At 31.9% G+C, this 21,639-nt stretch overlaps 1 protein-coding gene across 1 annotated transcript; it reads right to left on the bottom strand.

Moving 5' to 3' along the window:
- Positions 1 to 18,975: 18,975 nt before the first annotated feature.
- Positions 18,976 to 19,440, bottom strand: LOC120124778. Its single transcript, XM_039143354.1, has one exon. The coding sequence runs from the start codon at positions 19,438 to 19,440 to the stop codon at positions 18,976 to 18,978; it is 465 nt and encodes a 154-aa protein (XP_038999285.1).
- Between the last annotated feature and the right edge of the window lie 2,199 nt (positions 19,441 to 21,639).

The following is a 21,639-nucleotide window of genomic DNA, read 5'->3' as shown; positions in this document are numbered from 1 at the left end:
CAAATTTCAATATGTTCTAAATACAATTCTAACACTTCATATTCCTTAATTAGGATGATGACAAGTCAAATTTAACTTTAAATTCAACTTATCAACTATTTTCCATGATTTCATATAAAAACTCGTTTTCTTAAATCTCTTATAACTTCTTCATCTTTTGATTATAAGACAACTTAAGCTTTCCTTAAGCTTAGTTATCATCTAATGATCAAAACCTAACCTTTAATTTAACAAATAACCAACAAATCAGAAAACCCTTACCTTTGCCTAGCTTCCACGGTTGGGAGAAGAAGAAAGTAAGAAGAAAGAGTTTTCAGATAACTCTTTCCCCCATCCCACGTGATTCTTTCATATAATTGGGGGAAAAATATCTTTCATGCTAAATGACCATTTTGCCCTTTAATTCTTTGGATAATTACTATAAACTTTTAGGAAATATTTCTGAACCAATCATTGAACTATTCAAATATCCAATTTAAATCACCAAAATCTGAAGTTTTACAATTTAGTCACTAACCCGTATTTTGGGATGTTACAGAAAGTACAAAGATAGAGGAACCTCCCAACATGCACGCCATCGTGAGTTCCCTTGGACCATCATGAACCACCTTAGCGACGCTAACTCCTCTCGGATACTTAGCTATCCACTCCCTTGAGCTTGGATATGGAGGTTACCACCAAGAAGATGAAAGGGAAAAAATTGAAACTTTCAGCCCTTTCACTCTTGTCTACCTCATTTATTTCCACAAAAGAATCCTCCTTGATTTTTATGGCATCCTTTTTTATTTATACTAGGGAATATTTTAGGGTTTTTTTGTGAAAAATCCCATAGTACCATAGGGTACATTCCCCTTACGTGAAAGTGAGTACAAAGGTGACAGTGGTTCCCTCTTAGGTGACTGGTACTAGAAATCACGTGAGGTTTGGACAACTGGTGCTTTGATGAAAATATCTTTTGTTCGTTTGTCTTTTTCTGTGTCCGGAAATGTTGTCCTAACTGCCGCAACATTTTCCTTATATGTAGATGTCTTGAATTGCCATGTCAATTTCTCCTTGCTCACCATCTGAGAATGTTGTGGTAAATCTCCTCGCTCACCCTTGGCTTTATTATCCTGCACATCATCAACAAGACGCAAAATTTCTCGTAAAATAGCATCATTTGCAAAATAATATGCCATGGCAAATCAAATCCACTAAATGTAATTATATGCTCCTAAATGCATCTATATGAACCTAAATGTGTCTTAAGATCAATAATAACTTAAGTGAAAAGGCCCTAAATATAGCATTTTTACGGAGTTATCAACAGAGGAGAGAGTTTTTAAGAAAAAAAAAAGGAAAGAAGAAAAATGAGATGAAAGTGAAGAAAAATGAAGAAAAATGGGCTTATATAAGCCCATTAAAATGACATCATTTTGACATCCTTAGGCTCGAATGGATATCTTTTAGGTGAGGGTTCATTGTTTGTAAGACTTCTATTTTAATCACCAATCAAAGCTTTCATTTCTTTTTAATTTAGAGCATTTATTTTCTATTTTTACGATCTAATCCTTATTTCATTGTATATTGCTATTTCTTACTTTTTAATTTTGGGTTGCCGATTTACTAAATATGCACTTTGACCACTGCTTAAGTTTATTTGGTTTATGTGCATGATTGGTCCCTATTATTTCTGCTAGATTATGATTTAGTCCTTAATTTAAGTTGTTAATTTATGCATATAGTCCTTACACTTTTAATACATGTATCTATCTATTTTTTTTAACCCATGTATTTTATTGTTGTTATTCATTTTTTTCATATTTTATGTATTTTATTTATATGTATATGTATCTCATGTATATGGTTTTTTATTATTACTATCCATTTATGTACCGCACATATATATTTATTTTATATATTTTTTACTCTTATATATTTATTAAATATATTTTAACCATGTATGCCTATATATATTTTCATTTCTCTTTTCTATAAACACTTATAATTTTATAATAGAAATATTTTAATAAAAATCAAATTATATTTATTTTTATGGTAACGTCTCAAACAAAGAGCAATATGTGGGAAAACTTCCAAATACCTAGAATGCTTTTCTTTAAGACACACGAGTGAATATACCGTCAATTTCTAAATTAATAAATGTTATGTGTGTCATTTTTTATAATTTATTTGTTATATTACATTTTATATTCCATCCATTATGTACTTGTCATTTAATATTGTTACATTCATAAATCATGCATTGATTTTCTATTTTTTTAATAGTTAAAGGCAACGTTGTCTAGCATCGTGGGTTAACGAAATTGCGTCCAACATAACTGGATTTCAATTTTTGTTAATCCATATAGTAAGGGAACATCCTTTCTAAGCTCGACTGAATTAAATCATTTTCGTCAAGTCAAATATTTTTTTAAAAAAAAGAGATTCACTTATTAAAAATATTGAAATAAGTGACATAATTTAAATTTATAATTTAAATTTGTAAAATTCCACCATTTTGGACAACATATAATTGAGGGTACTAATTTTGGGTGTTGTGGGTTTGCTTATCATTCTCCATGCGTAATCGACTCTTAAATCCTTAAAATAAAATTTATGTTATACGTAGACCAATTTTGTCCTTTTAAATATTTTTTAAATTATTTTAAAATACATTTTCAAGTATTCGACCTACCTAACCCAAAGGTCGATGACAACTCCGAAATTCAAATTAAAAAAGAATCCAAATTTTTCCAAAATAAAGTTATAATTATTTTAAAATTGATTTTTCATTAAAAAATGGTTATGACAAGTATGTGTGAGTTTCTTCTTTTAGCATTGAAGTGTCAAAAACAACAAATCTGTTATTAATATTATTGTTTTGCAACAAATCGATCATTCAATCATTAACTGTGGTTACTGTAATCGTAGAGTCTGATTTGGCATTGGGCGCCTGAGTTGGCATTGTTTGATTACATTAACAAACTTTAGCCAACTATTAACCTGTATAAGTTACAATAGCTAAAAAAATAAAATTTAGGTAAACTACATGGGTGACCACTAAATTATGATAAAAAAATCATTTTGACCACAGATGTTTCATTTCGATCAAACAGACCATTCAATTATTTAAATGGTTCATTCAAGCCTCTCTCCGTTAATTTTTAACGGACATAGTGACTTGTCAATTAATGACATAGTTATATATTTTGTCCTCAATACTTACGTATTCTATCAATTTAATCCTAATTTTAATTTAATTTAAAAATTAACCCTCCATTTTGGAGGTGCCACTTGTCAACATATTATTGCGACACATTTTTAAGTGACATGTGTCACCATATGATTGTAGAATTATTTTTAATTATTTTTAATATTTTAATTGGATAAATTTACCCACCAACCAAGTGATGACACATGTCATCACCTTTATAAAGGAAAACAAATTGCGAAGATAGATACTGATAGAGAGTTTTGGACCATGGACCACTGGTGTCATTGGGCAAGCCTTAACCATTGGGGTAAATGCTCCATTTGTTACTAGATCATAAACTCATATATATATATTTATATCATTTCACACTATACATATGTATTAAATTATTGAAATAAATCTAATAAATATATTATATTTTTCACACACATATGTAATTATAGTTAATGTAAGATTTAAAAATAAAAATTAGTTTACTATTTTTTATATTTTTAAATTAAAATAATTTTCACAATTATTTTCACACTATACATATGTATTAAATTATTTTTTATCTATATCTATAAGATAGGGTTTTGATATACTTTATTATTAGGACTTTAATATCAATTAGAGTTAGTGTCACACCCTTTTTCTCGGGTTAAATTTTTTGTAATTTAATTCTAAGGACTAAATTAAAATTTTGGTAAATTTTAAGGATTACAATGAAAATTTTACTTTATTTTAAGTCTAAAATCAGAAAGTTTTAAAACTAGAAGGACCCATGATGTAATTTTACCTTTTCCCTTTTTATGGTTAATAAACCCCTAAAATCAGAAAATTGCCATTTCTGAAAACCATTTTCTCTCTCCATTTAAATTTTCCCATTTTAGCAAGTTTTAGCCAAATAAATTCAAACTTTGTTTCACCATCGATCATTGCTCTGTTATCGACACTGCATGTACCATTGAAGTCCTTGCATTGTCTCAGGTCTGTCATTGTCGATCATTGCTCCGTTAACTTTAAAACTATGGTAGTTTTATCGTGTCTGTCACTGGCGTGTGGAGGGGTGAGCAAAAGCAAATTCTCGACATTATCGAATCGAGCTCTCTACCATTCACCGTTGTGAACCGAGTTGGTAAGTGCCTTTAAATGCTTAAAAATAATTTTTGTAACTTTTTCGACACCCAAAGATGCCATAAGTGCTCCTATATGCTGCTGCTATGCGTGGGGATGGTCCACCGCTTGATAGGTTTCTAGAGGCGGGTCAAACCGATCCGTTGACCGACCCGCCTGCCTGATCTGACCCCCTTGTCCGATCCGTCTGACCTACTGACCCATCCGACCCAAATATCAAACTGACCCACCTAAAACGATTCGGATATAGTGGAACCAAACCGTACCAACTCAAACTGGTCTAGCCGAGTCGCACCACACTGCATCGCTGCCACGTCATTGACTATTGATCAGTCATTGACTTTTTCTAGGACCACCTATTCTGAGGTTTTTCGATGTCCTAAATCCGATTTTGTGATCTGTTTTACCAAATTATGATCCGATCGAGCCCGTTAATCTGAAAATACTTGGTATTTAACATTTATGCTTATTTATTTATGATTTGATTATGAAATTAATCTGGGATTGTATTTTTGTGAAAGTACTCGTGATTCCCTTAATTGAGGGTCGACCAGATCCGGTGCTTCTCGTCCGATAAATCAATACGATAAGTGTTCTTCGAGAGGTACTCGTAGGAAATTGGTTAATTTAAAATTTATTATTTATTTTTGCATTAGGATTTTGAGATAGATTTTTCGATTCGTATGGTATAGCACCACCGCCAATCATGATAGGTAGACTCGAGAGTAGGCTACCATCCCAGACTTCTCAGATCAGTACATGTGTGTTCCTATTGGTGTTACAGTACTATTTTAAATTATATGTCTGAACTATTTTGAAAATTTAAATATTATGACTGTATGATATCTGTTTTATCGCATGCTCTGATTTCTGATATCAGATTTACTGTATATTCTAGCATGATCTCTGGTTACCGTATTTATGTATTTGATTTTGAAATATAAAAAATGTTTTCATGTTTTAATAAATTAAACTATTGTTTTTACTGTTTTGGGGATATTATTGGAGGAAGTATATCATGCCTAGTCTCTGACTTGAAAGTCCTTACAACAGGCTCCTTTATTTTGTACATTGGCTAAGACATTTCCTGATGCTATCAACATAAGGTCTTTATCAAGCGTACATGTGGGTGTATAGTTCAAGGTAACCTACACATTTTGATGTTTGGATGGGGGCAATGTTCATGTTTTAAAAATCATGTTTTAAGGATAAACTTTTACCAAAACATTTTATTTGTATGTTTTTATACACCATAAGGAGCACACTGGCCTTTTTAGCCCATTCTTTAATTTTAACTTTTCGGATATTATTTGACAGTAGGCTAGTAGACTTGGCATCAGGAGAATTAACCATTCTCCATTTTGTACCACTGTATATTTTCTTACGCCCATTTCTATTATATTTTGATGACACATATTTTTATTATTGTTTGTATATATATATGTATATGTATACCGATATTTTGTTCTGACCACTTTTCCATATGGACTTCTAATGATATGTTTATATACTTACCGTTATATATTTTCGTATATTACCATTAATCATATTTATTTACTTAAATGGATTTTAAATACGTTTTGAATTTGAAAATGATTTATGTATATGAAATGTGACCATCTAGATTCGGGCATATTGTCTAAGTTGGGTTTAGGGGATTATAGTTAGTGGCATCAGAGCTTTCAGTTTTAGACACTCGGACTGTAGATGAGTACAAATGTCGTATTTTCAAAGATTATTTCTGATATTTATAAACACCATGTCATTATTTTACAAGTTTTAAAGGGATGTGAGATTTCTGATGACAGTCTAACTTAGGTTTAAATTCTTTTTGTATAGCCTATTAGATCTGATTAGATAAGTGCTCGAGGTTGTACGATAGGCCATGGTCGTGGTCGTGGGCGAGCGACTCAACCTTTTGTTCTTATAGAGGACCTATTGTTAGTTAGAGATCCTTCGTTCTGCGTGTTCATCTGTCTACTTCTATAGAGGATCTGGTTACACCTGCAAGATACCCTTCCACCACTGAGGACAAGTATGCTGAGATAGATCAGGGTGCCATAGATAAATATGTTCATCACATGTTTCAGAGAACGGCTAGAGCCCTACTAATATGTCTGCTGTAGATATATATACTTTTCTGGTGTATGCTAGAGTGGTTATGTTTGAGGGCATTACTGGAGGACCTCCAACAGATACTGAGTACTGGTTGGAGGATACAAAGAGAAATATGGATGAGATAGAACTGAGGCCCGAGAAGAAGTTGAAGGGAGCACTAGATTTGCTTAATAAGGAAGCGATGAGATGGTGGAATTCAATTTCCAGCAGTATCCCGAGGGATCAATTAACTTGGGATCTTTTCAAAAGTCATTTCTGAAGTCGCTACATTGGACAGAGATACTTACAAGAGTGGCGTCAGGAGTTTCATAGTTTGGAGCATAGTGATATGTCTGTTATGGATTATGAGATTAAGTTTATCAAACTGAGTCGTTATGCCCCGGGACTTGTGGGCATAGAGGTGGATCGATGCTTGAGGTTTGAAAATTGACTTAGGTATGAGATTAGGGATCAAATTGTTACCCACCAGGAGAGGAACTTTGATACCTTGGTTGAGATAGACAAAACTATTGAGGAGATGGAGCGAATGGGCAATGAGTGTGGAGGGATAGAGACTGAGATAGAGATAGAGACCGGTTTAGGGGATCTTCTGGTTCTGGGAAGTTTTTGTGCATCCCAGCAAGAGAGGTAGGTACGAGTCTTCTTTGAGAGGTAGTATAAGTTCTAGACTAGTAGTGTCAGCCATTCCGACAGTTCCAATTTTTTGTCATGGTGGTTCTTCTGGAGTACCGCTTTTGTCCACGTGTGAGTACTGCAGGAGACATCATTTTGGAGAATGTAGGAAGAAGATGGGTACTTGTTTTATATGTGGGTTTGATGACCATTTCTTGAAGGATTGTCCAGAGTTGGCTCCCACTGTTTAGACACCAGTTCAGACACCCGCTCGCACTCAGAGTATAGTTTAAACTCCAACTAGGGGTTGTAGTCAGTAAAGAGTATACGGGTCTACTAGTAGGGGCTGAACTTCTTAGAGTAAGGGTATAGCTCAGACTGGGGCCAGACAACATGAGTTGTTATATACTTTTAGGCGTCAACATGATCGCGATGAGCCTAATGTGATTGTAGGTACCATCATTATTTATTCACTTCCATACTTTGCTTTATTTGATCATGGTTCTACTCATTCCTTTGTATCGCATTATGTATCTGGGGGTCTCAATATTCCAGTAGAGAATACCTAGAGTTCTATGATAGTTTAGATTCCCGTAGGTTAATCTGTAGAGCTCTCTTCTCGCATCTCTTCAGGTCAGGAAAATTTTGAGGATAAAATATCTTTTAAGGGGGTGAGTTGTTACGCCCCAATTCCGGGGGTTAAAATTTTTTTAATTTAATTTTGAGGACTAAATTAAATTTTGGTAAATTTTAGGGACTAAAATAAAAAAATTAATTAATTTTGAGTCCAAAATTAAAAAGTTTTAAAACTAGAAGAACCTATAGCGTAATTTTATCTTTTACCCTTTCGATTGGTTTATAACACCCAAAATCAGAAAATTGCCATTTCTAGAAACCCATTTTCTCTCCCCCTTTAAATTTTTCCGTTTTAGTAAGTTTTAGCCAAATAACTTCAAACTTCGTTTCACCGTCGACCGTTGCTCCGTTATTGACATTTCCTATAACATTGAAGCCTCTGCGTTGTCCCGAGTCCAAAGGTGGTTATTTCTTCGTCTCTGTCACCATTGTGTGGTGGGGTGAGCAAAAGAAAATTGTTAACGTTATGAAATCGAACTCTCCACCATTCACCGTTGTGAAGTGAGGTTGGTAAGTGCCTTAAAAAGCTTAAAAATAATTTTTGTAATTTATCTATAATTTTTTCGACACCCGAAGACGCCGCACGTACTCCCACGAGCTACCGTCGTGTGTGGGGATGGTCCACCATTTGGTGGGTTTCTAGAAGTGGTTCAAACCGACCTATTGACCCGTCCGCCTACCTAATTCGACTCGCCTGCCCGACCCGTCTAACCCGCTGACCCATCTGGCCCAAATATCGTACTAGCCCAGTTAGACTGACCCATTCAAACTGGACCGAACTTGTCTAGTAGGGCCGAATCACGCCATCCTAAATCGGTCTAGCCGCATCGCATTGCACCACATCGCTTACCGTGCCATTGACCAACGTTGACTTTTCCAGGACCACCTATCATGAGGGTTTTTGACGTTTTGAATCTGATTTTACTGTCTTCTTGTTCAAATTCTGACCCGAAAACCCCGAATCAAGCCCGTTAATCTAAAAATTCTTAGTATTTTTAGCATTTATGCTTGTTTATTTAGGATTTGTTTATGAAATTAATTTGGGATTATATTTTCGTGAAGGTACCCGTGACTTCCTTGACCGAGGGTCTACTAGATCTGATGTTTCCCGTTCGATAGATTAGTACGATTTGCGTTCTTCGAGAGCTACTTGTAGGTTTCCATAAATTGGTTAATTTAAATTTTATTATTTATTTTTCGTTAAGATTTTGAGATAGTTTTTTGATTCGTAGGGTCTAGTATTGTTGCCGATCGTGATAGGCAGACCCAAGAGTATGCTACTATCCCAAACTTCTCTGATCAGTTCATGTGTGTTCTTATTGGTGTTACAATACTATTTTAAACTATCTATCTGAACTATTTTGAAAATTTAAATATTTTGTCTGCATGGCATTGTTTTACTGCATGTTCTGATTTTTTTATATCTGATTTACCGTAAATTATGTCATGATCTCTTGTTACCGTATTTCTGTATCTAATTCTAAAAATATAAAAATGTTTTCAAGTTTTAATAAATTAAACTATCGTTTTCACTGTTGTGGGGGCATTATTGGAAGAAGTATCTCATGCCTAGTTTCTGACTTGTAAGACCTTGCCGCAGGCTCCTTTGCTTTGTGCATTGGCTATGGACCTTACCTCAGGTCCTTATGCTATCAACATAAGGTCCTTACCGAATGTACAGGTGGGTGTATGATTTAGGAGAACCTACACATTCTGGTGTTCAGATGGGAGCAATGTTCATGTTTTAAAAATCATGTTTTATATATAAACTTTTATCGAAACATTTTATTTGTATGTTTTTATACACCGTAAGGAGTACACTGGGCTTTTTAGCTCATTCTTTAATTTTAATTTTTCAGATATTATCCGATAGTAGGCTAGCAGACTTGGCATTAGAAGGATCGACCATTCTCTATTTTGTACCACTGTATAGTCCATTTCTGTTATATTTTGATAACACATGTTTTTACTATCGTTTGTATATATATATGTTTACCGATATTTTGTTCTGACCACGTTTCTATACATACTTCTAATGATATGTATATATACTTACCGTTATATATTTCCGTATATTATCATTAATCGTATTTATTTACTGAAATGGATTTTAAATACGTTTTGAATCTGAAAATGATTTTTGTATATGACATGTGACCGCCTAGATTCGAGCCTACCATCGAGGCCAAGTCTAGGGGGTTACAATTAGAATTCTATATGAGATGTACTCCTTATGCTTGTAAATATGGAGTTCAAAGAAAGCATTTGTAAACAACTCATATTGAGATAATAATACATTTCTCTCCCTTATTCCTCTATCTCTTGTTATTTTTGTTCTTCTTATTGCTTTGCTTAGATTCATCATGTACAATTTTCATTCGAGATCTGAGATGATAAAAAAAATTAGATAAGTATATTTTATACTACTTTTGATATGTTATTTTATTATCTGTATTGATAATGATCATATATATATTTTTTAGTTGGATTACACATTAATATTTAATTAATATATATATATATTGAATCGAAAAAGAAGAGTATGAATCATTATATAATCGAAATCATGTGGCCTCTTACTGTTTAACATTTAAATTGTATGATTACATATGTTATTATTATTTGAATATCTTAAGAGTTTAATTGATTTACCATGTGAAGTAATCATGCAATTAAAGTTTATGCCATTTAATACACGTGATCACAGCAGCTATTACCTACCACTGGTTAAACTGGTAATTTTTATTTTGTTAATGATATCAATTTATTATTTTAGTCATGGGAAATTTTGATGTGTCGAAGTGGAACTAAAAGAGACTAATTTGCAGATCTTATTTTTTTTCTCGTAAAGCTGTAGACTAGAATTGTCCAACCATTGCTTTAATGTTCCAAGATTTGATAAAGAAAATTAGTATTGTCCATTTTCCTTATAAAATTACTTGTGATATGATACTATGACCATTTTTTTTTAAATATGGTTGATAACAAACTTTCTATTTACTTTACTGATGAGATCTAGTGATTAGCATGCAATCAAGTTTATGATTGGATTTTCCTATCTTACTTGGTACAATGAGTCGAATTATTAAATTCAATCAAGAATGTTTATATTTCAAGTCTTATTTTGTTTATGACTTCAATCAAGAATGTGATAGATATATAAATAATGACTGGGAGTGTGAATCAAAGAATTGATAATACTAATTTCAAGTGATCAACTTGATCGTTGGGTCCCAATGAATAAAGGTAAATTTTTTCTTTCCCTTTACTTAAGTAGTTTTTCTTCTTCTTCTTATTCATAAGAAAATCGATATATTACACTCCATTTTTGAATATGCTCTTGTTCTGTTAGCTTCAGGGGAATGTGACATCTTATAAAAAAATAAACAATAAAGATCACTTTAGCAATCATGATTGTTATAAACGTAACCATAGTCATGGTCACAGTTAAGGAAGTGGAAGATGTGGTAATTTTATGAATACCTACACCCATCAGAAGTTGGATTATACAAATGACAAAAGTGACAATCCAATTATAAAAGTAATATCTGTGTTATGATAAATTATTTTGTTTTTACCTATAGTATCTCAAAGCATCATGTGGACCTTTATCAATAATTATTAAATAATATTTTTTTGATAGAGTAATTATTAAATAATAAAGAAAAGAAAATGGAGACAAATTTTATTTCTAAGAATGGTGAAGATGATTATGATATTATAGTTCCAACTTAATTAGAGTTATTGACATAGATAACAAAAGGTAAAATGTGAATGTTGATTAGTAAATACTATTTTCTATTGTTTGTGAATTTTGATTTGTGATTACGGTTTTACCATGAAAAGAAAATTGTTTTAGTGCTTATGATAGTATATGTGAGAACATCCATGATGACGACGACATTAACAACCTCTAGGTATTCTTACTATGGTTTATATTTATTTATCATATTTTCATAATAAATCGATATATTAATATTTGTAGTACAAAGTAGCTCCAAAAGAACTAAATGTATTTCTATTTGAATAAACAATTTTATATCGGCTAATATACTTTCAAGTTTTAAGGAAACTTATATATATATTTAATTTTCTTTTATTTGTACTACATGTATTTTGGTAAACCAGAAGTTTACAAGTTATGAACGAGATTGAATCACATCTTATGGTAAACTTGAAATTTACAAGTTTAAAATTTTAATTAGTTGGCATGATTGGTTAGACCATCCCAATCAATAATGATGCAAAAATTATTGAGATTTAAATAAATTAAAAGAACCTGAAGTTCTTGTGTTATTTGTTCTCAAAAGTAATTTAGAACATCACTAGTTAAAGTTGAGATTGAATAACTTGCATATTTGATTAAAATATGAGACAATTTATCCACAAAGTAGAAAATTTTGTAAGACGCATCTATGAGATAAATCACATATATGCTATCAACTCACAACCTGTAGTTTGTGAGATTATTTACTCGATTGGAAAAAGAAATACTTCAGATTATGCAATCAAAACTATTCGTCTTGCTAAACTTAGTGAGTTTATATTCCAAGCTTGTAAAAATCATATTGTACATCAGTTGAAAATAATTGTTACAAAGCCTATAGTTTATGAATAAACAGTTTAGCAAATATTTTTATTGTCTCCTTTTCATAGCTAAACTATGAGAACTAGTATCTATATCATAATTCACATATAGAACTACTACACATCAAGCCAACAAGTTATACTCCTCTTTATGATTGAATTATGGTCAAAAGTCATATATTTCCCATTATAAAATTTTTAGTCGTGCATTATATGTTTATATCGATCAACCACAAATGCACATAAATTGATATATAAAGTAGATTGAGAATATATATATATATATACTGAGTATGAGTTTTACTTTATTGAATGCTTTGAGATTCAATTATTTTATCATTAGGGGAGAGAAGAACCAGCTGGATGAAAATATAAATGAATTATCACTTTATGTAGATCCTCGTACATAGTAATGTGAACCAGAAGTTCATAAGATAATTCATAACAAGTTAACAACCAGAAATAATTATTGATTTAATGAGAGTAATCAAGTCTCATATACCAGCTGAAAATGCTCTAAATTTGAATTGGAATCCTAGAAGGATAACATATTAGAGCAAAAGAATGTAAACCATACATGAAGCATGATAGTTCCAACGATTAAAGTTCTCGTAAGTGAAAAGTAATATAAGATGGTCATATAGCAGAGGCAAGTACTCCTGAAGAAACCCAAGACATAACTAATAATACAACTCTAAAAGAGTTTTAGGTACTTGAAAATTGAAAATGGAAATTTTGAAGAGATCTCGATAAGTTACTTCAATATGATAAAAAGATGGAACCAAAAAAATAGAAAAGTTGTCGGCAACGATTTTACAAATAATATTTCTATAGAAGTAAAGAAATGAGGATCTTGAATTGTAATCTATCCAGAAGCATAAATGTGAAAATAATTTGAGATACATGGAAATACGCTATTCAAGTGAAGTTAAATCAACTTCCAAAACATGAACAAGTAGTCCAAGCACTTCGAAAAGGTGTAATGCAAGTAAGGTATAAATGAGTAGTCGTAAGATATACAATACAACTTGAATAATAAATACTTTTAAATTCGTGGTGGATGCAATTACTTTATTACCATGACAATTATAAAAATTTTATAGTGCGTCTAATGATTTGTGGATCCATATATAATGATGTTTATCCCTAAAGGATTAAAATGCTAGCAGCATTTATAAATTCCTAGGAAATTTGTACAAATATATTTGCTTAAATATTTAGATAGAATGAATCGATGTAAGTGTGTATGAAATATCCGAATCGATGAGAGCTTACTCACTCGTATGTCTTTATAAAGATATCAAGATCAAATTTAATATTGTATATTTTGAACTGAAACTCTTGAAAAGCTTTAAAATATAATTCCTGAAGAGTTTCAAAATTATCTTGCTTGTTTAAAAGAATATTTGAGATAAATAATTTTAAAATCAAGCTTTATCTCGACTTGTAGATCGAGTACTTAAATTAGATCAATTGAAAAGATGATACATCAAAGGAAACATAATTCTCTAAAGTTTCCTCCCTCGTGATCTTCAAAAGAAGAGTAATGTAAATATTTGATGAATCTGTTCAAGTGGTAATTTGAAAAGACCTATTCATTGATGTGCTATTTACTTGAACATTTGAAGATTGTATTCAAGATTAAGTTGTAATACTCAAAGATCTTATGTGATATTATTATGAGGGGGGAGTAAAAATGCGTTGTACTCTTTTTTCCTTAACCAAGGTTTTGTCCCATTGGGTTTTCCTGGTAAGTTTTTAATGAGACAACATGTTATAAATATTAAAGATATGTGTACTCTTTTCCTTCATTAAGATTTTCCCCCACATGGTTTTATCTTAATAAGATTTTTAACAAGACACATTATCTTCATAGTCATCCAATGGGGAGTGTTATGAATATTTATTTATGTGAATGTCTATCTCTATCTATAAGATAGGGTTTTGATATACTTTATTATTAGGACTTTAATATCAATTAGAGTTAGAGTTCTATATGAGATATACTTGTTATGCTTATAAATATGGAGTTAAGAGAAAACATTATAAACAACTCATATTGAGATAATAATACATTTCTCTCTCTTATTCCCATATCTCTTGTTATTTTTGTCCTTCTTATTGCTTCACTTAGATTATTTTATAACAAGATTCATATTATAAATTTATTTTATGATTTAAGTTATTTTTGTGACTTTGGATTCTCTAATGAATTTTTAATATAATTTTATTTTTAATATAAATCACATATAATTATTTAAAAATAATTGTAAAGAAATTAATTTAACTTAAAAATATAAAAATATTAAATTCATTTTTATTTATAAATAGGCTTAATATCAAAATAAGTACCCAAACTATACAATTGTTCTCAAATAGGTGCTTAAACTGTTTTTTTGTTCATCCAAGTGCCTAACGTTACAAACGTTACCACTTTAGGTGTCTATCATTACAAATGTTGTCACTTTAGGTGTCCGAGCCATCAACAGTGTTAATTTTTCTCGTTAAGTGACACGTGTCACATTATGATAATTGTTAAAATTTTATTTTTAGAAAAAAACTTAAAAATATATATTTTAAGAAAACCCCAAATTTTTTAAAAATCTTAAAAACTTCCCAAAACTTTGAAAACCTTTATTCTAATCCCTGTATCGACGCACGTCGACGCCCTTATCGTCGTCACCATCGATGAACAATCAGCCAGTCGTCTCCATCCACCCAGTGATTGATCGCCACCCTTTCTGTCACCCCAAGCTCCAAAATCCCTAAATCCTAAATCTTTAAAATCCCCAATACTTAAATTCTTAAAATCCTAATATTCAAGTTTTGAGGTTTGCTCGACAAGGGTATTTGCTACATTTTATCCACCAAAACTTGTTGTATTTTTTTATTTGTTGCATTAGAGATTTAAGGGCGGTGATGGCTCCGATGGGGACGGCCGACAAGGGGTGGTCGGTAAGTTTTGGGGGTTTAGAAATTTTATGGGTTTTTTTGGGTAAGGGATATAGGACTGGAGGTTTTTTGTAATTTCAAAGAATTTAGGATTTTTAAGAAAAATTAGAGTTTTTTTATAAATATAATAACAAATTTTTAATTATTTTTATTTTAAATATTTTTTTAAAAATTACCTGAGTGTGACACGTGTTTTTAACGGAGTTTTTTTAGTGATCGTTATGGGCTGAATACCTAAAGTGGTAACGTTTGTAATGTTAGACACCTATTTCAAAATAATAGTATAGTTTGGGCACTTATTTTGATATTAAGCCTTATAAATATTGTATTAACTATAATTATATATGTGTGTGTGAAAAATATAATTTATTTATTAGATATGTTCTAATAATTTAATATATATTTGTAGTGTGAAATAATCTAAAACAAAATATATAAAAGACTTTGCAATTTAATAACAAATCAAACATTTACCTCAAATGGTTCAGGCTTGTCCAGAGACACCAATGGTCCCTAATATCAAAATTCCTTAGCAGCATCTATTTCACAATTTGTTTTTATTTACACAGGTGGTGACACGAGTTCTCACTTGGTTGGTGGGTAAAATTATCCAATTAAAATATTAAAAATAATTTTTCAATCATGTGGTGACACGTGTCACTTATAAATGTGTGACAATAATATGTTGACAATTGACACTTCCGGATAGGGTTGAGTTTTTAAATTAAATTAAAATTGGGATTAAATTGATAGAATACGTAAGTATTAAGGACCAAATGCATAATTATTTTATTTTATTAATTGATACGTCACCATCACCGTTAAAAATTAACGAAGAGTGGCTTAAATGAACCATTTAAATAATTGAGTGGCCTGTTTGTTCAAAATAAAACATCGATTGTCAAAGTGATTTTTTATCATAGTTTAGCGGTCATTCCTTTAGTTTATCCTAAAATTTAACCAATAAAGAAACGAAATATACAATGATCAAAGAGAACAATTTATCTCACCTTCAAAGGTTGTGACACAACTAAAGCTTACAATCTCTTCTATCCCTACTAATCTTAATACGAACTCTAAATCAGCTGAGAAGTGTGAAGTAAAATATTTACTTAATTAGTAGAAAATAACTATTGATGAATGCTTGGACTTTTGGTCACGTTGCAGAAAAAGCCCCTAACTTATACTAAATTAACATATAGTGATTAAATGTTAAAATTGATTATAACACAATGACTAAAACTATAATTTAAACTATTCAAATTTATGAATATTGTATATATTATTATTTGAAAACATTTCTAAAACATGAGAAACCATATTTATTATTATTATTATTATTATTATTATTATTATTATAAATCTAAAAAATAAATATATAAAGTCTAATAAATATTATGCTATAGCAATATTTAGTTTGAGTTATACTTTTAGGAAAATTCTATAGTGTTTGACAAGCAGCGATGAGTACCACTAACGACCCATTAATTTAATTTATAAAATTTAAATGCTAGAGGACTCAACATATAATTATACATTAGTTAAAATTTTAAAGATAAATTATTTAAAATAAAGGGTAAACTATACCACTGACTGTAACACTACCTGACCCGTACCCTACCCAGATACGAATCCGAGGAGTAACATTTGACTTTCCAAACATACGAAATTGACAAATAGGTAAAATTTTAAAATTTATTATTCCAATCAATATAGAGAAAATAATACCATTTTAAATCAGAAATCATTTCACAAAATATCTTAATAATTTATATAGATAACCTCAAAGGTAAGAGTTTACAAAAATAAAATATATAGGTTTACAAAATCGACCAGAGCATTTCAAATTAAACATATAATACATGCCAACAGTTTACAAAATAAGCAACAACCTACATTTAATTTGTACTGATTTGATCTTCAAAAACGTATGTTATCCTCAACCCCAGATCAATCGTCAGCCTTCTTCAAACCTACGCATGAGAGAACACACGCTAAGTCGATGACTTAGTGAGGCAATAATAATAGTGCTAACTTATGAACATAAATTTTATTTGTTTTATTCAAACTATTTTTCAAAGAGCTTTCTTAATTTTCATATCAAAGGTATACTTATGAATAATTATACTTTGTATGTTTTTATTCCAAATGCCCAAGGTATACAATTGAGAAATCTAGGTATTTGAGTACTATGAGGTTGTGCACTAATGTTGTCACCATAGCTCGTAATTTACACCGAAGTGCCACATAATTGTCCCGAAAGACCACATAGGTTGCACCGAAGTGCCACATAGGGTTGCACCGAAGTACCACATATTTGTCCCGAATGACCACATAGACCCTCGACTATTGGCATGCCAACTATACCTCTAATCCTCATATATATACATTGGGCTTTTAATCACATATTTAGGTTCAATCCTTATTCAAAGTGTTTTTTATTCACATAGTTTCTCTGTCATAGCATATATTCATATTTATTAGTTCGAAGCTCATATTCACATTTTAAAGGTTCATATGTTCATAACACATAGTCATAATACATAGTTTGTAACAATGGGAAATTGAATAAAACATTTAAATAAAACATAAAATAAAACATAAAATAAATATATGCTTTTCGATCGAAAACACTGAGGTTGGCTTATCTCAAGCCTTCCTCAATTATATTACGAAAAGAGAAGTTGCACTCACCTTTGCCTCACTAAGGTTTAATCCCAATCTCTTTGAATTGATACTCGAAAATACCAAGCTGACTAGAAGTCAATTACGTTCGATCACTACACAAACAACCTGGAATCAATATCGATCTCATCTCAATTATATTTAATCATAATAACTTGATATACAAGAACCCATATTTCATTTCATACTTGGGGGTATCGATACACTCCTCAGTGTACTGACACACAAATGACATTCGATGTTTTGAGGGTATTGATACATTCCTCAGTGCACCAATACACACTCATACAAATAAGCATGTTCAACTCATGAAGTATCGGTACCTCTCTTAAGGGTACTGATACACTAGGCCCAGAATGGCCATTTCCAACTCGAAAATCCCTTAAAATCCACCCAAAAACTCTCTTAAACACATTCTTTGAGTTTATAAACTCACATTTATACCTTCAAACCAAATTGTACACATTTATAACTCTTAAACATCCCAAACTCTCATTTAAACACTTGAATCTTCAAATCATACTCAATATTCAAATATGTTATTACCCAATTCTATCACTCCTAATCTTTTAATTAACCTATTGACAAGTCAAAAATCTTATTTAAACTTCAAAAACTCATCTATAACAAAATTTCATCTAAAACCCCATTTTACAAATCTAACTCTAGAACACTCATATTGTTTTTTAATGCTACATAAGCTTTCCTTAGGCTTATATACCATCCAAACTTCCATTACTAAACAAAAAATTAAAGTAAAACTACAAAATCCAACTTCTTACCTTTGAAGAGGGAGCTAACGTAGAAGAAGAAATAAATGAAATGTTTCCAGACACTTCTCCCTCTTTTACTCCAATATGTCCTAAGATATCCTTACCCTACAATTTACCAATTTGCCCTTGTTAATTATCCATATTTACTATATTACCCAACACAAAATTCTTCCATAAATCACTGAATTATCACATTATTCTAATTCAACCACTGAATTTTAAAGCTCTTACATTTTGGTCCCTAACCCAATATTTGGGATGTTACAAATCTCCCCCTTAAGAAAATTCATCCTCGAATTTTCATTGCGCAAAAAGGTGGGGATATTGTTCCCTCATATCTTCCTCACGCTCCCACGTATCTTCTTCCACTTTATGATTTCTCCACAGAACCTTAACTAACAGAATCATCTTATTCCGCAACTGCTTGGTTTCAAAAGCTAAAATCTGAACAGGTTCTTCCTCATTAGACAAATCGGATTGAACTTCAATTTCATATGGAGTTATGATATGAGCATGATCAGATCGGTACTGCCAAAGCATGAACACATGGAAGGCATTATGGATCTTTTCCATTTCTGGCGGCAACGCTAACTTATAGGCCACTGGTCCAATTTTCTTCAAAACTTCATAAGGTTCAATGAACCTAGGACTCATTTTTCCTTTATGCCCAAATCGAAGCACTTTCTTCCAAGGTGATACCTTCAAAAACACATTATCGCCCTCTTGAAATTCAATCTCTTTTCTTTTCAGATTGGCGTATGACATTTGTCTGTCCGAGGTAACTTTCAAATTATGCTGAATCACTTGAACTTTTTCTTCCACTTCTTTGATCAAATCTGGACCATGAACTTTCCGATCTTTTAACTCGTACTAATTGAGGGGTGTTCTGTACTTTCTTCCATATAACGCTTCATAAGGTGCCATTTTTATGCTGGATTGGTAGCTATTATTAGATGCAAACTCCACAAGAGGCAAATATATTTCCCACAATCCAGAAAAATCGATCACACACGCTCTCAACATATCTTCCAAAATCTGAATTGTTCTATTAGATTGCCCATCAGTCTGAGGATAAAATACGGTACTGAAATTCAATCGAGTACCCAAAGCTCCTTGAAAAGACTTCCAGAATCTCGAAGTGAATCTGGGATCTCTATCAGAAACTATCGAAATTAGAATGCCATGAAGTCGCACTATCTCTTTGATATATAATTCTACGTGTTTCTCCATAAAGAAATCTGTCCGCACCGGGATGAAATGCACTGTCTTGGTAATATGATCCACAATTACCCAAATCGAATCCTTTTTACCCGACTATAAAGGCAAACCCGTTATGAAGTCCATCGTAATGTTTTCTCATTTCCACTGCGAAATTGAGATGGATTGCAACAAACCGGAAGGCACCTGATACTCAACTTTCACTTGTTGACAATTTAAACACTTTGCTACAAATTCTGTAATATCTTTCTTCATACCAAGCCACTAATAACGCTCTTTCAAATCTTGATACATTTTGTTCCCTCCTAGGTGCATCGTTAAGGGACTACAATGTGCTTCATACAAAATATCTCGTTTCAGTTCATAGTCATTAGGGACATACACACGATTCTTGAAATATAAGCATCCGTTTGACTTAACTTTAAAGTTTCCAAGTCCACATTTCTCTACTCGATCAAACCAAGCTAAACACTTATCATCTTTCTATTATAACTCCTGGATTTGATCCAACAACACTGGTTTCAACCTTAATTCAACCATCAATGCACCATTTTCTTTTACCATCAATCGGGCATTCAAACTATGTAAAGTGGTAAAAGTCTTCCGACTAAGAGCATCCGCTACGACATTGGCTTTCCCTGGATAATAGTCAATGATCGCATCATAGTCCTTCAACAACTCCATCCATCTTCTTTGCCTTAAATTTAACTCAACAAATACTTCAAGCTCTTATGATCAGTGATGATGTAGCAACGTTTGACATACAAATAGTGCCGCCAAATTTTTAATGCAAAGACCACAGCTGCTAACTCCAGATCATGCGTCGAATAATTCTTTTCATGAGGCTTCAGCTGTCTCGAGGCATAAGCAATTACCTTTCCATCTTTCATTAAGACACATCCCAAACTATTATGGGTCGCGTCGCTAAAAATTGTGAAATCCTTGTTTGATTCCGGTTGCACTAATACCGGAGCTTCAATCAAAACTTTCTTCAATGTTTCAAAGTTTTTCTGGCAATCAGGAGTCCATTTAAAATGTATGTCATTTCTTAATAATTTGGTTAAAGGTAAAGATATCATCGAAAAGGTTTTGATAAACCTCCGATAATAACCTGCGATACCCAAGAAACTTCGAACTTCCGACACATTTTTTCAGAATCTCTCATTCTAATACAACTCTAACTTTTTGTGGGTCTACCCGAATGCCCTTTACCGAAACCACGTGTCCGAGGAATGCCACTTCAGATAACCAAAACTCACACTTTGAAAACTTTGCGTAAAGCTTCTTATATCGCAACGTTTGAAGAACTACACGAAGATGAACGTCATGCTCCTCTTTCGACTTAGAATACACTAATATGTCATCAATAAAGAGGACCATGAACTGATCAATGTATAGTTGAAAAACTCTATTCATCAAGTCCATAAATGCTACAGGTGCATTTGTTAACCCGAATGACATTACAACAAATTCATAATGACCATACCGAGTCCTAAACGCCGTTTTAGGAACATCTTTTTCTTGAATTTTCAGCTGATGATACCCTGAGCATAAATTGATTTTTGAAAATATAGCCGCTCCCTTGAGTTGATCAAATAAATTGTCTATCCTCGGAAGAGGATACTTGTTCTTTATGGTCACCTTGTTGAGTTGATGATAATCTATACAGAGGCGCATCAAACAATCTTTCTTCTTTACGAATAACACTGGAGCACCCCAGCGAGACACACTAGGTCTAATAAATCC

The sequence above is a fragment of the Hibiscus syriacus genome, unplaced genomic scaffold, assembly GCF_006381635.1.
Source record: "Hibiscus syriacus cultivar Baekdansim isolate YM2019G1 unplaced genomic scaffold, ASM638163v2 tig00110429_pilon, whole genome shotgun sequence".
Classification (NCBI taxonomy): Eukaryota; Viridiplantae; Streptophyta; class Magnoliopsida; order Malvales; family Malvaceae; genus Hibiscus; species Hibiscus syriacus.
Note: the sequence above shows the minus strand (reverse complement) of the source record. Positions and strands in the feature narration are given on the sequence as shown.

Coding starts and splice junctions, on each gene's coding strand:
- LOC120124778 (XM_039143354.1), bottom strand. CDS start 19,440: ATGTCATACGCCAATCTGAAAAGAAAAGAGATTGAATTTCAAGAGGGC.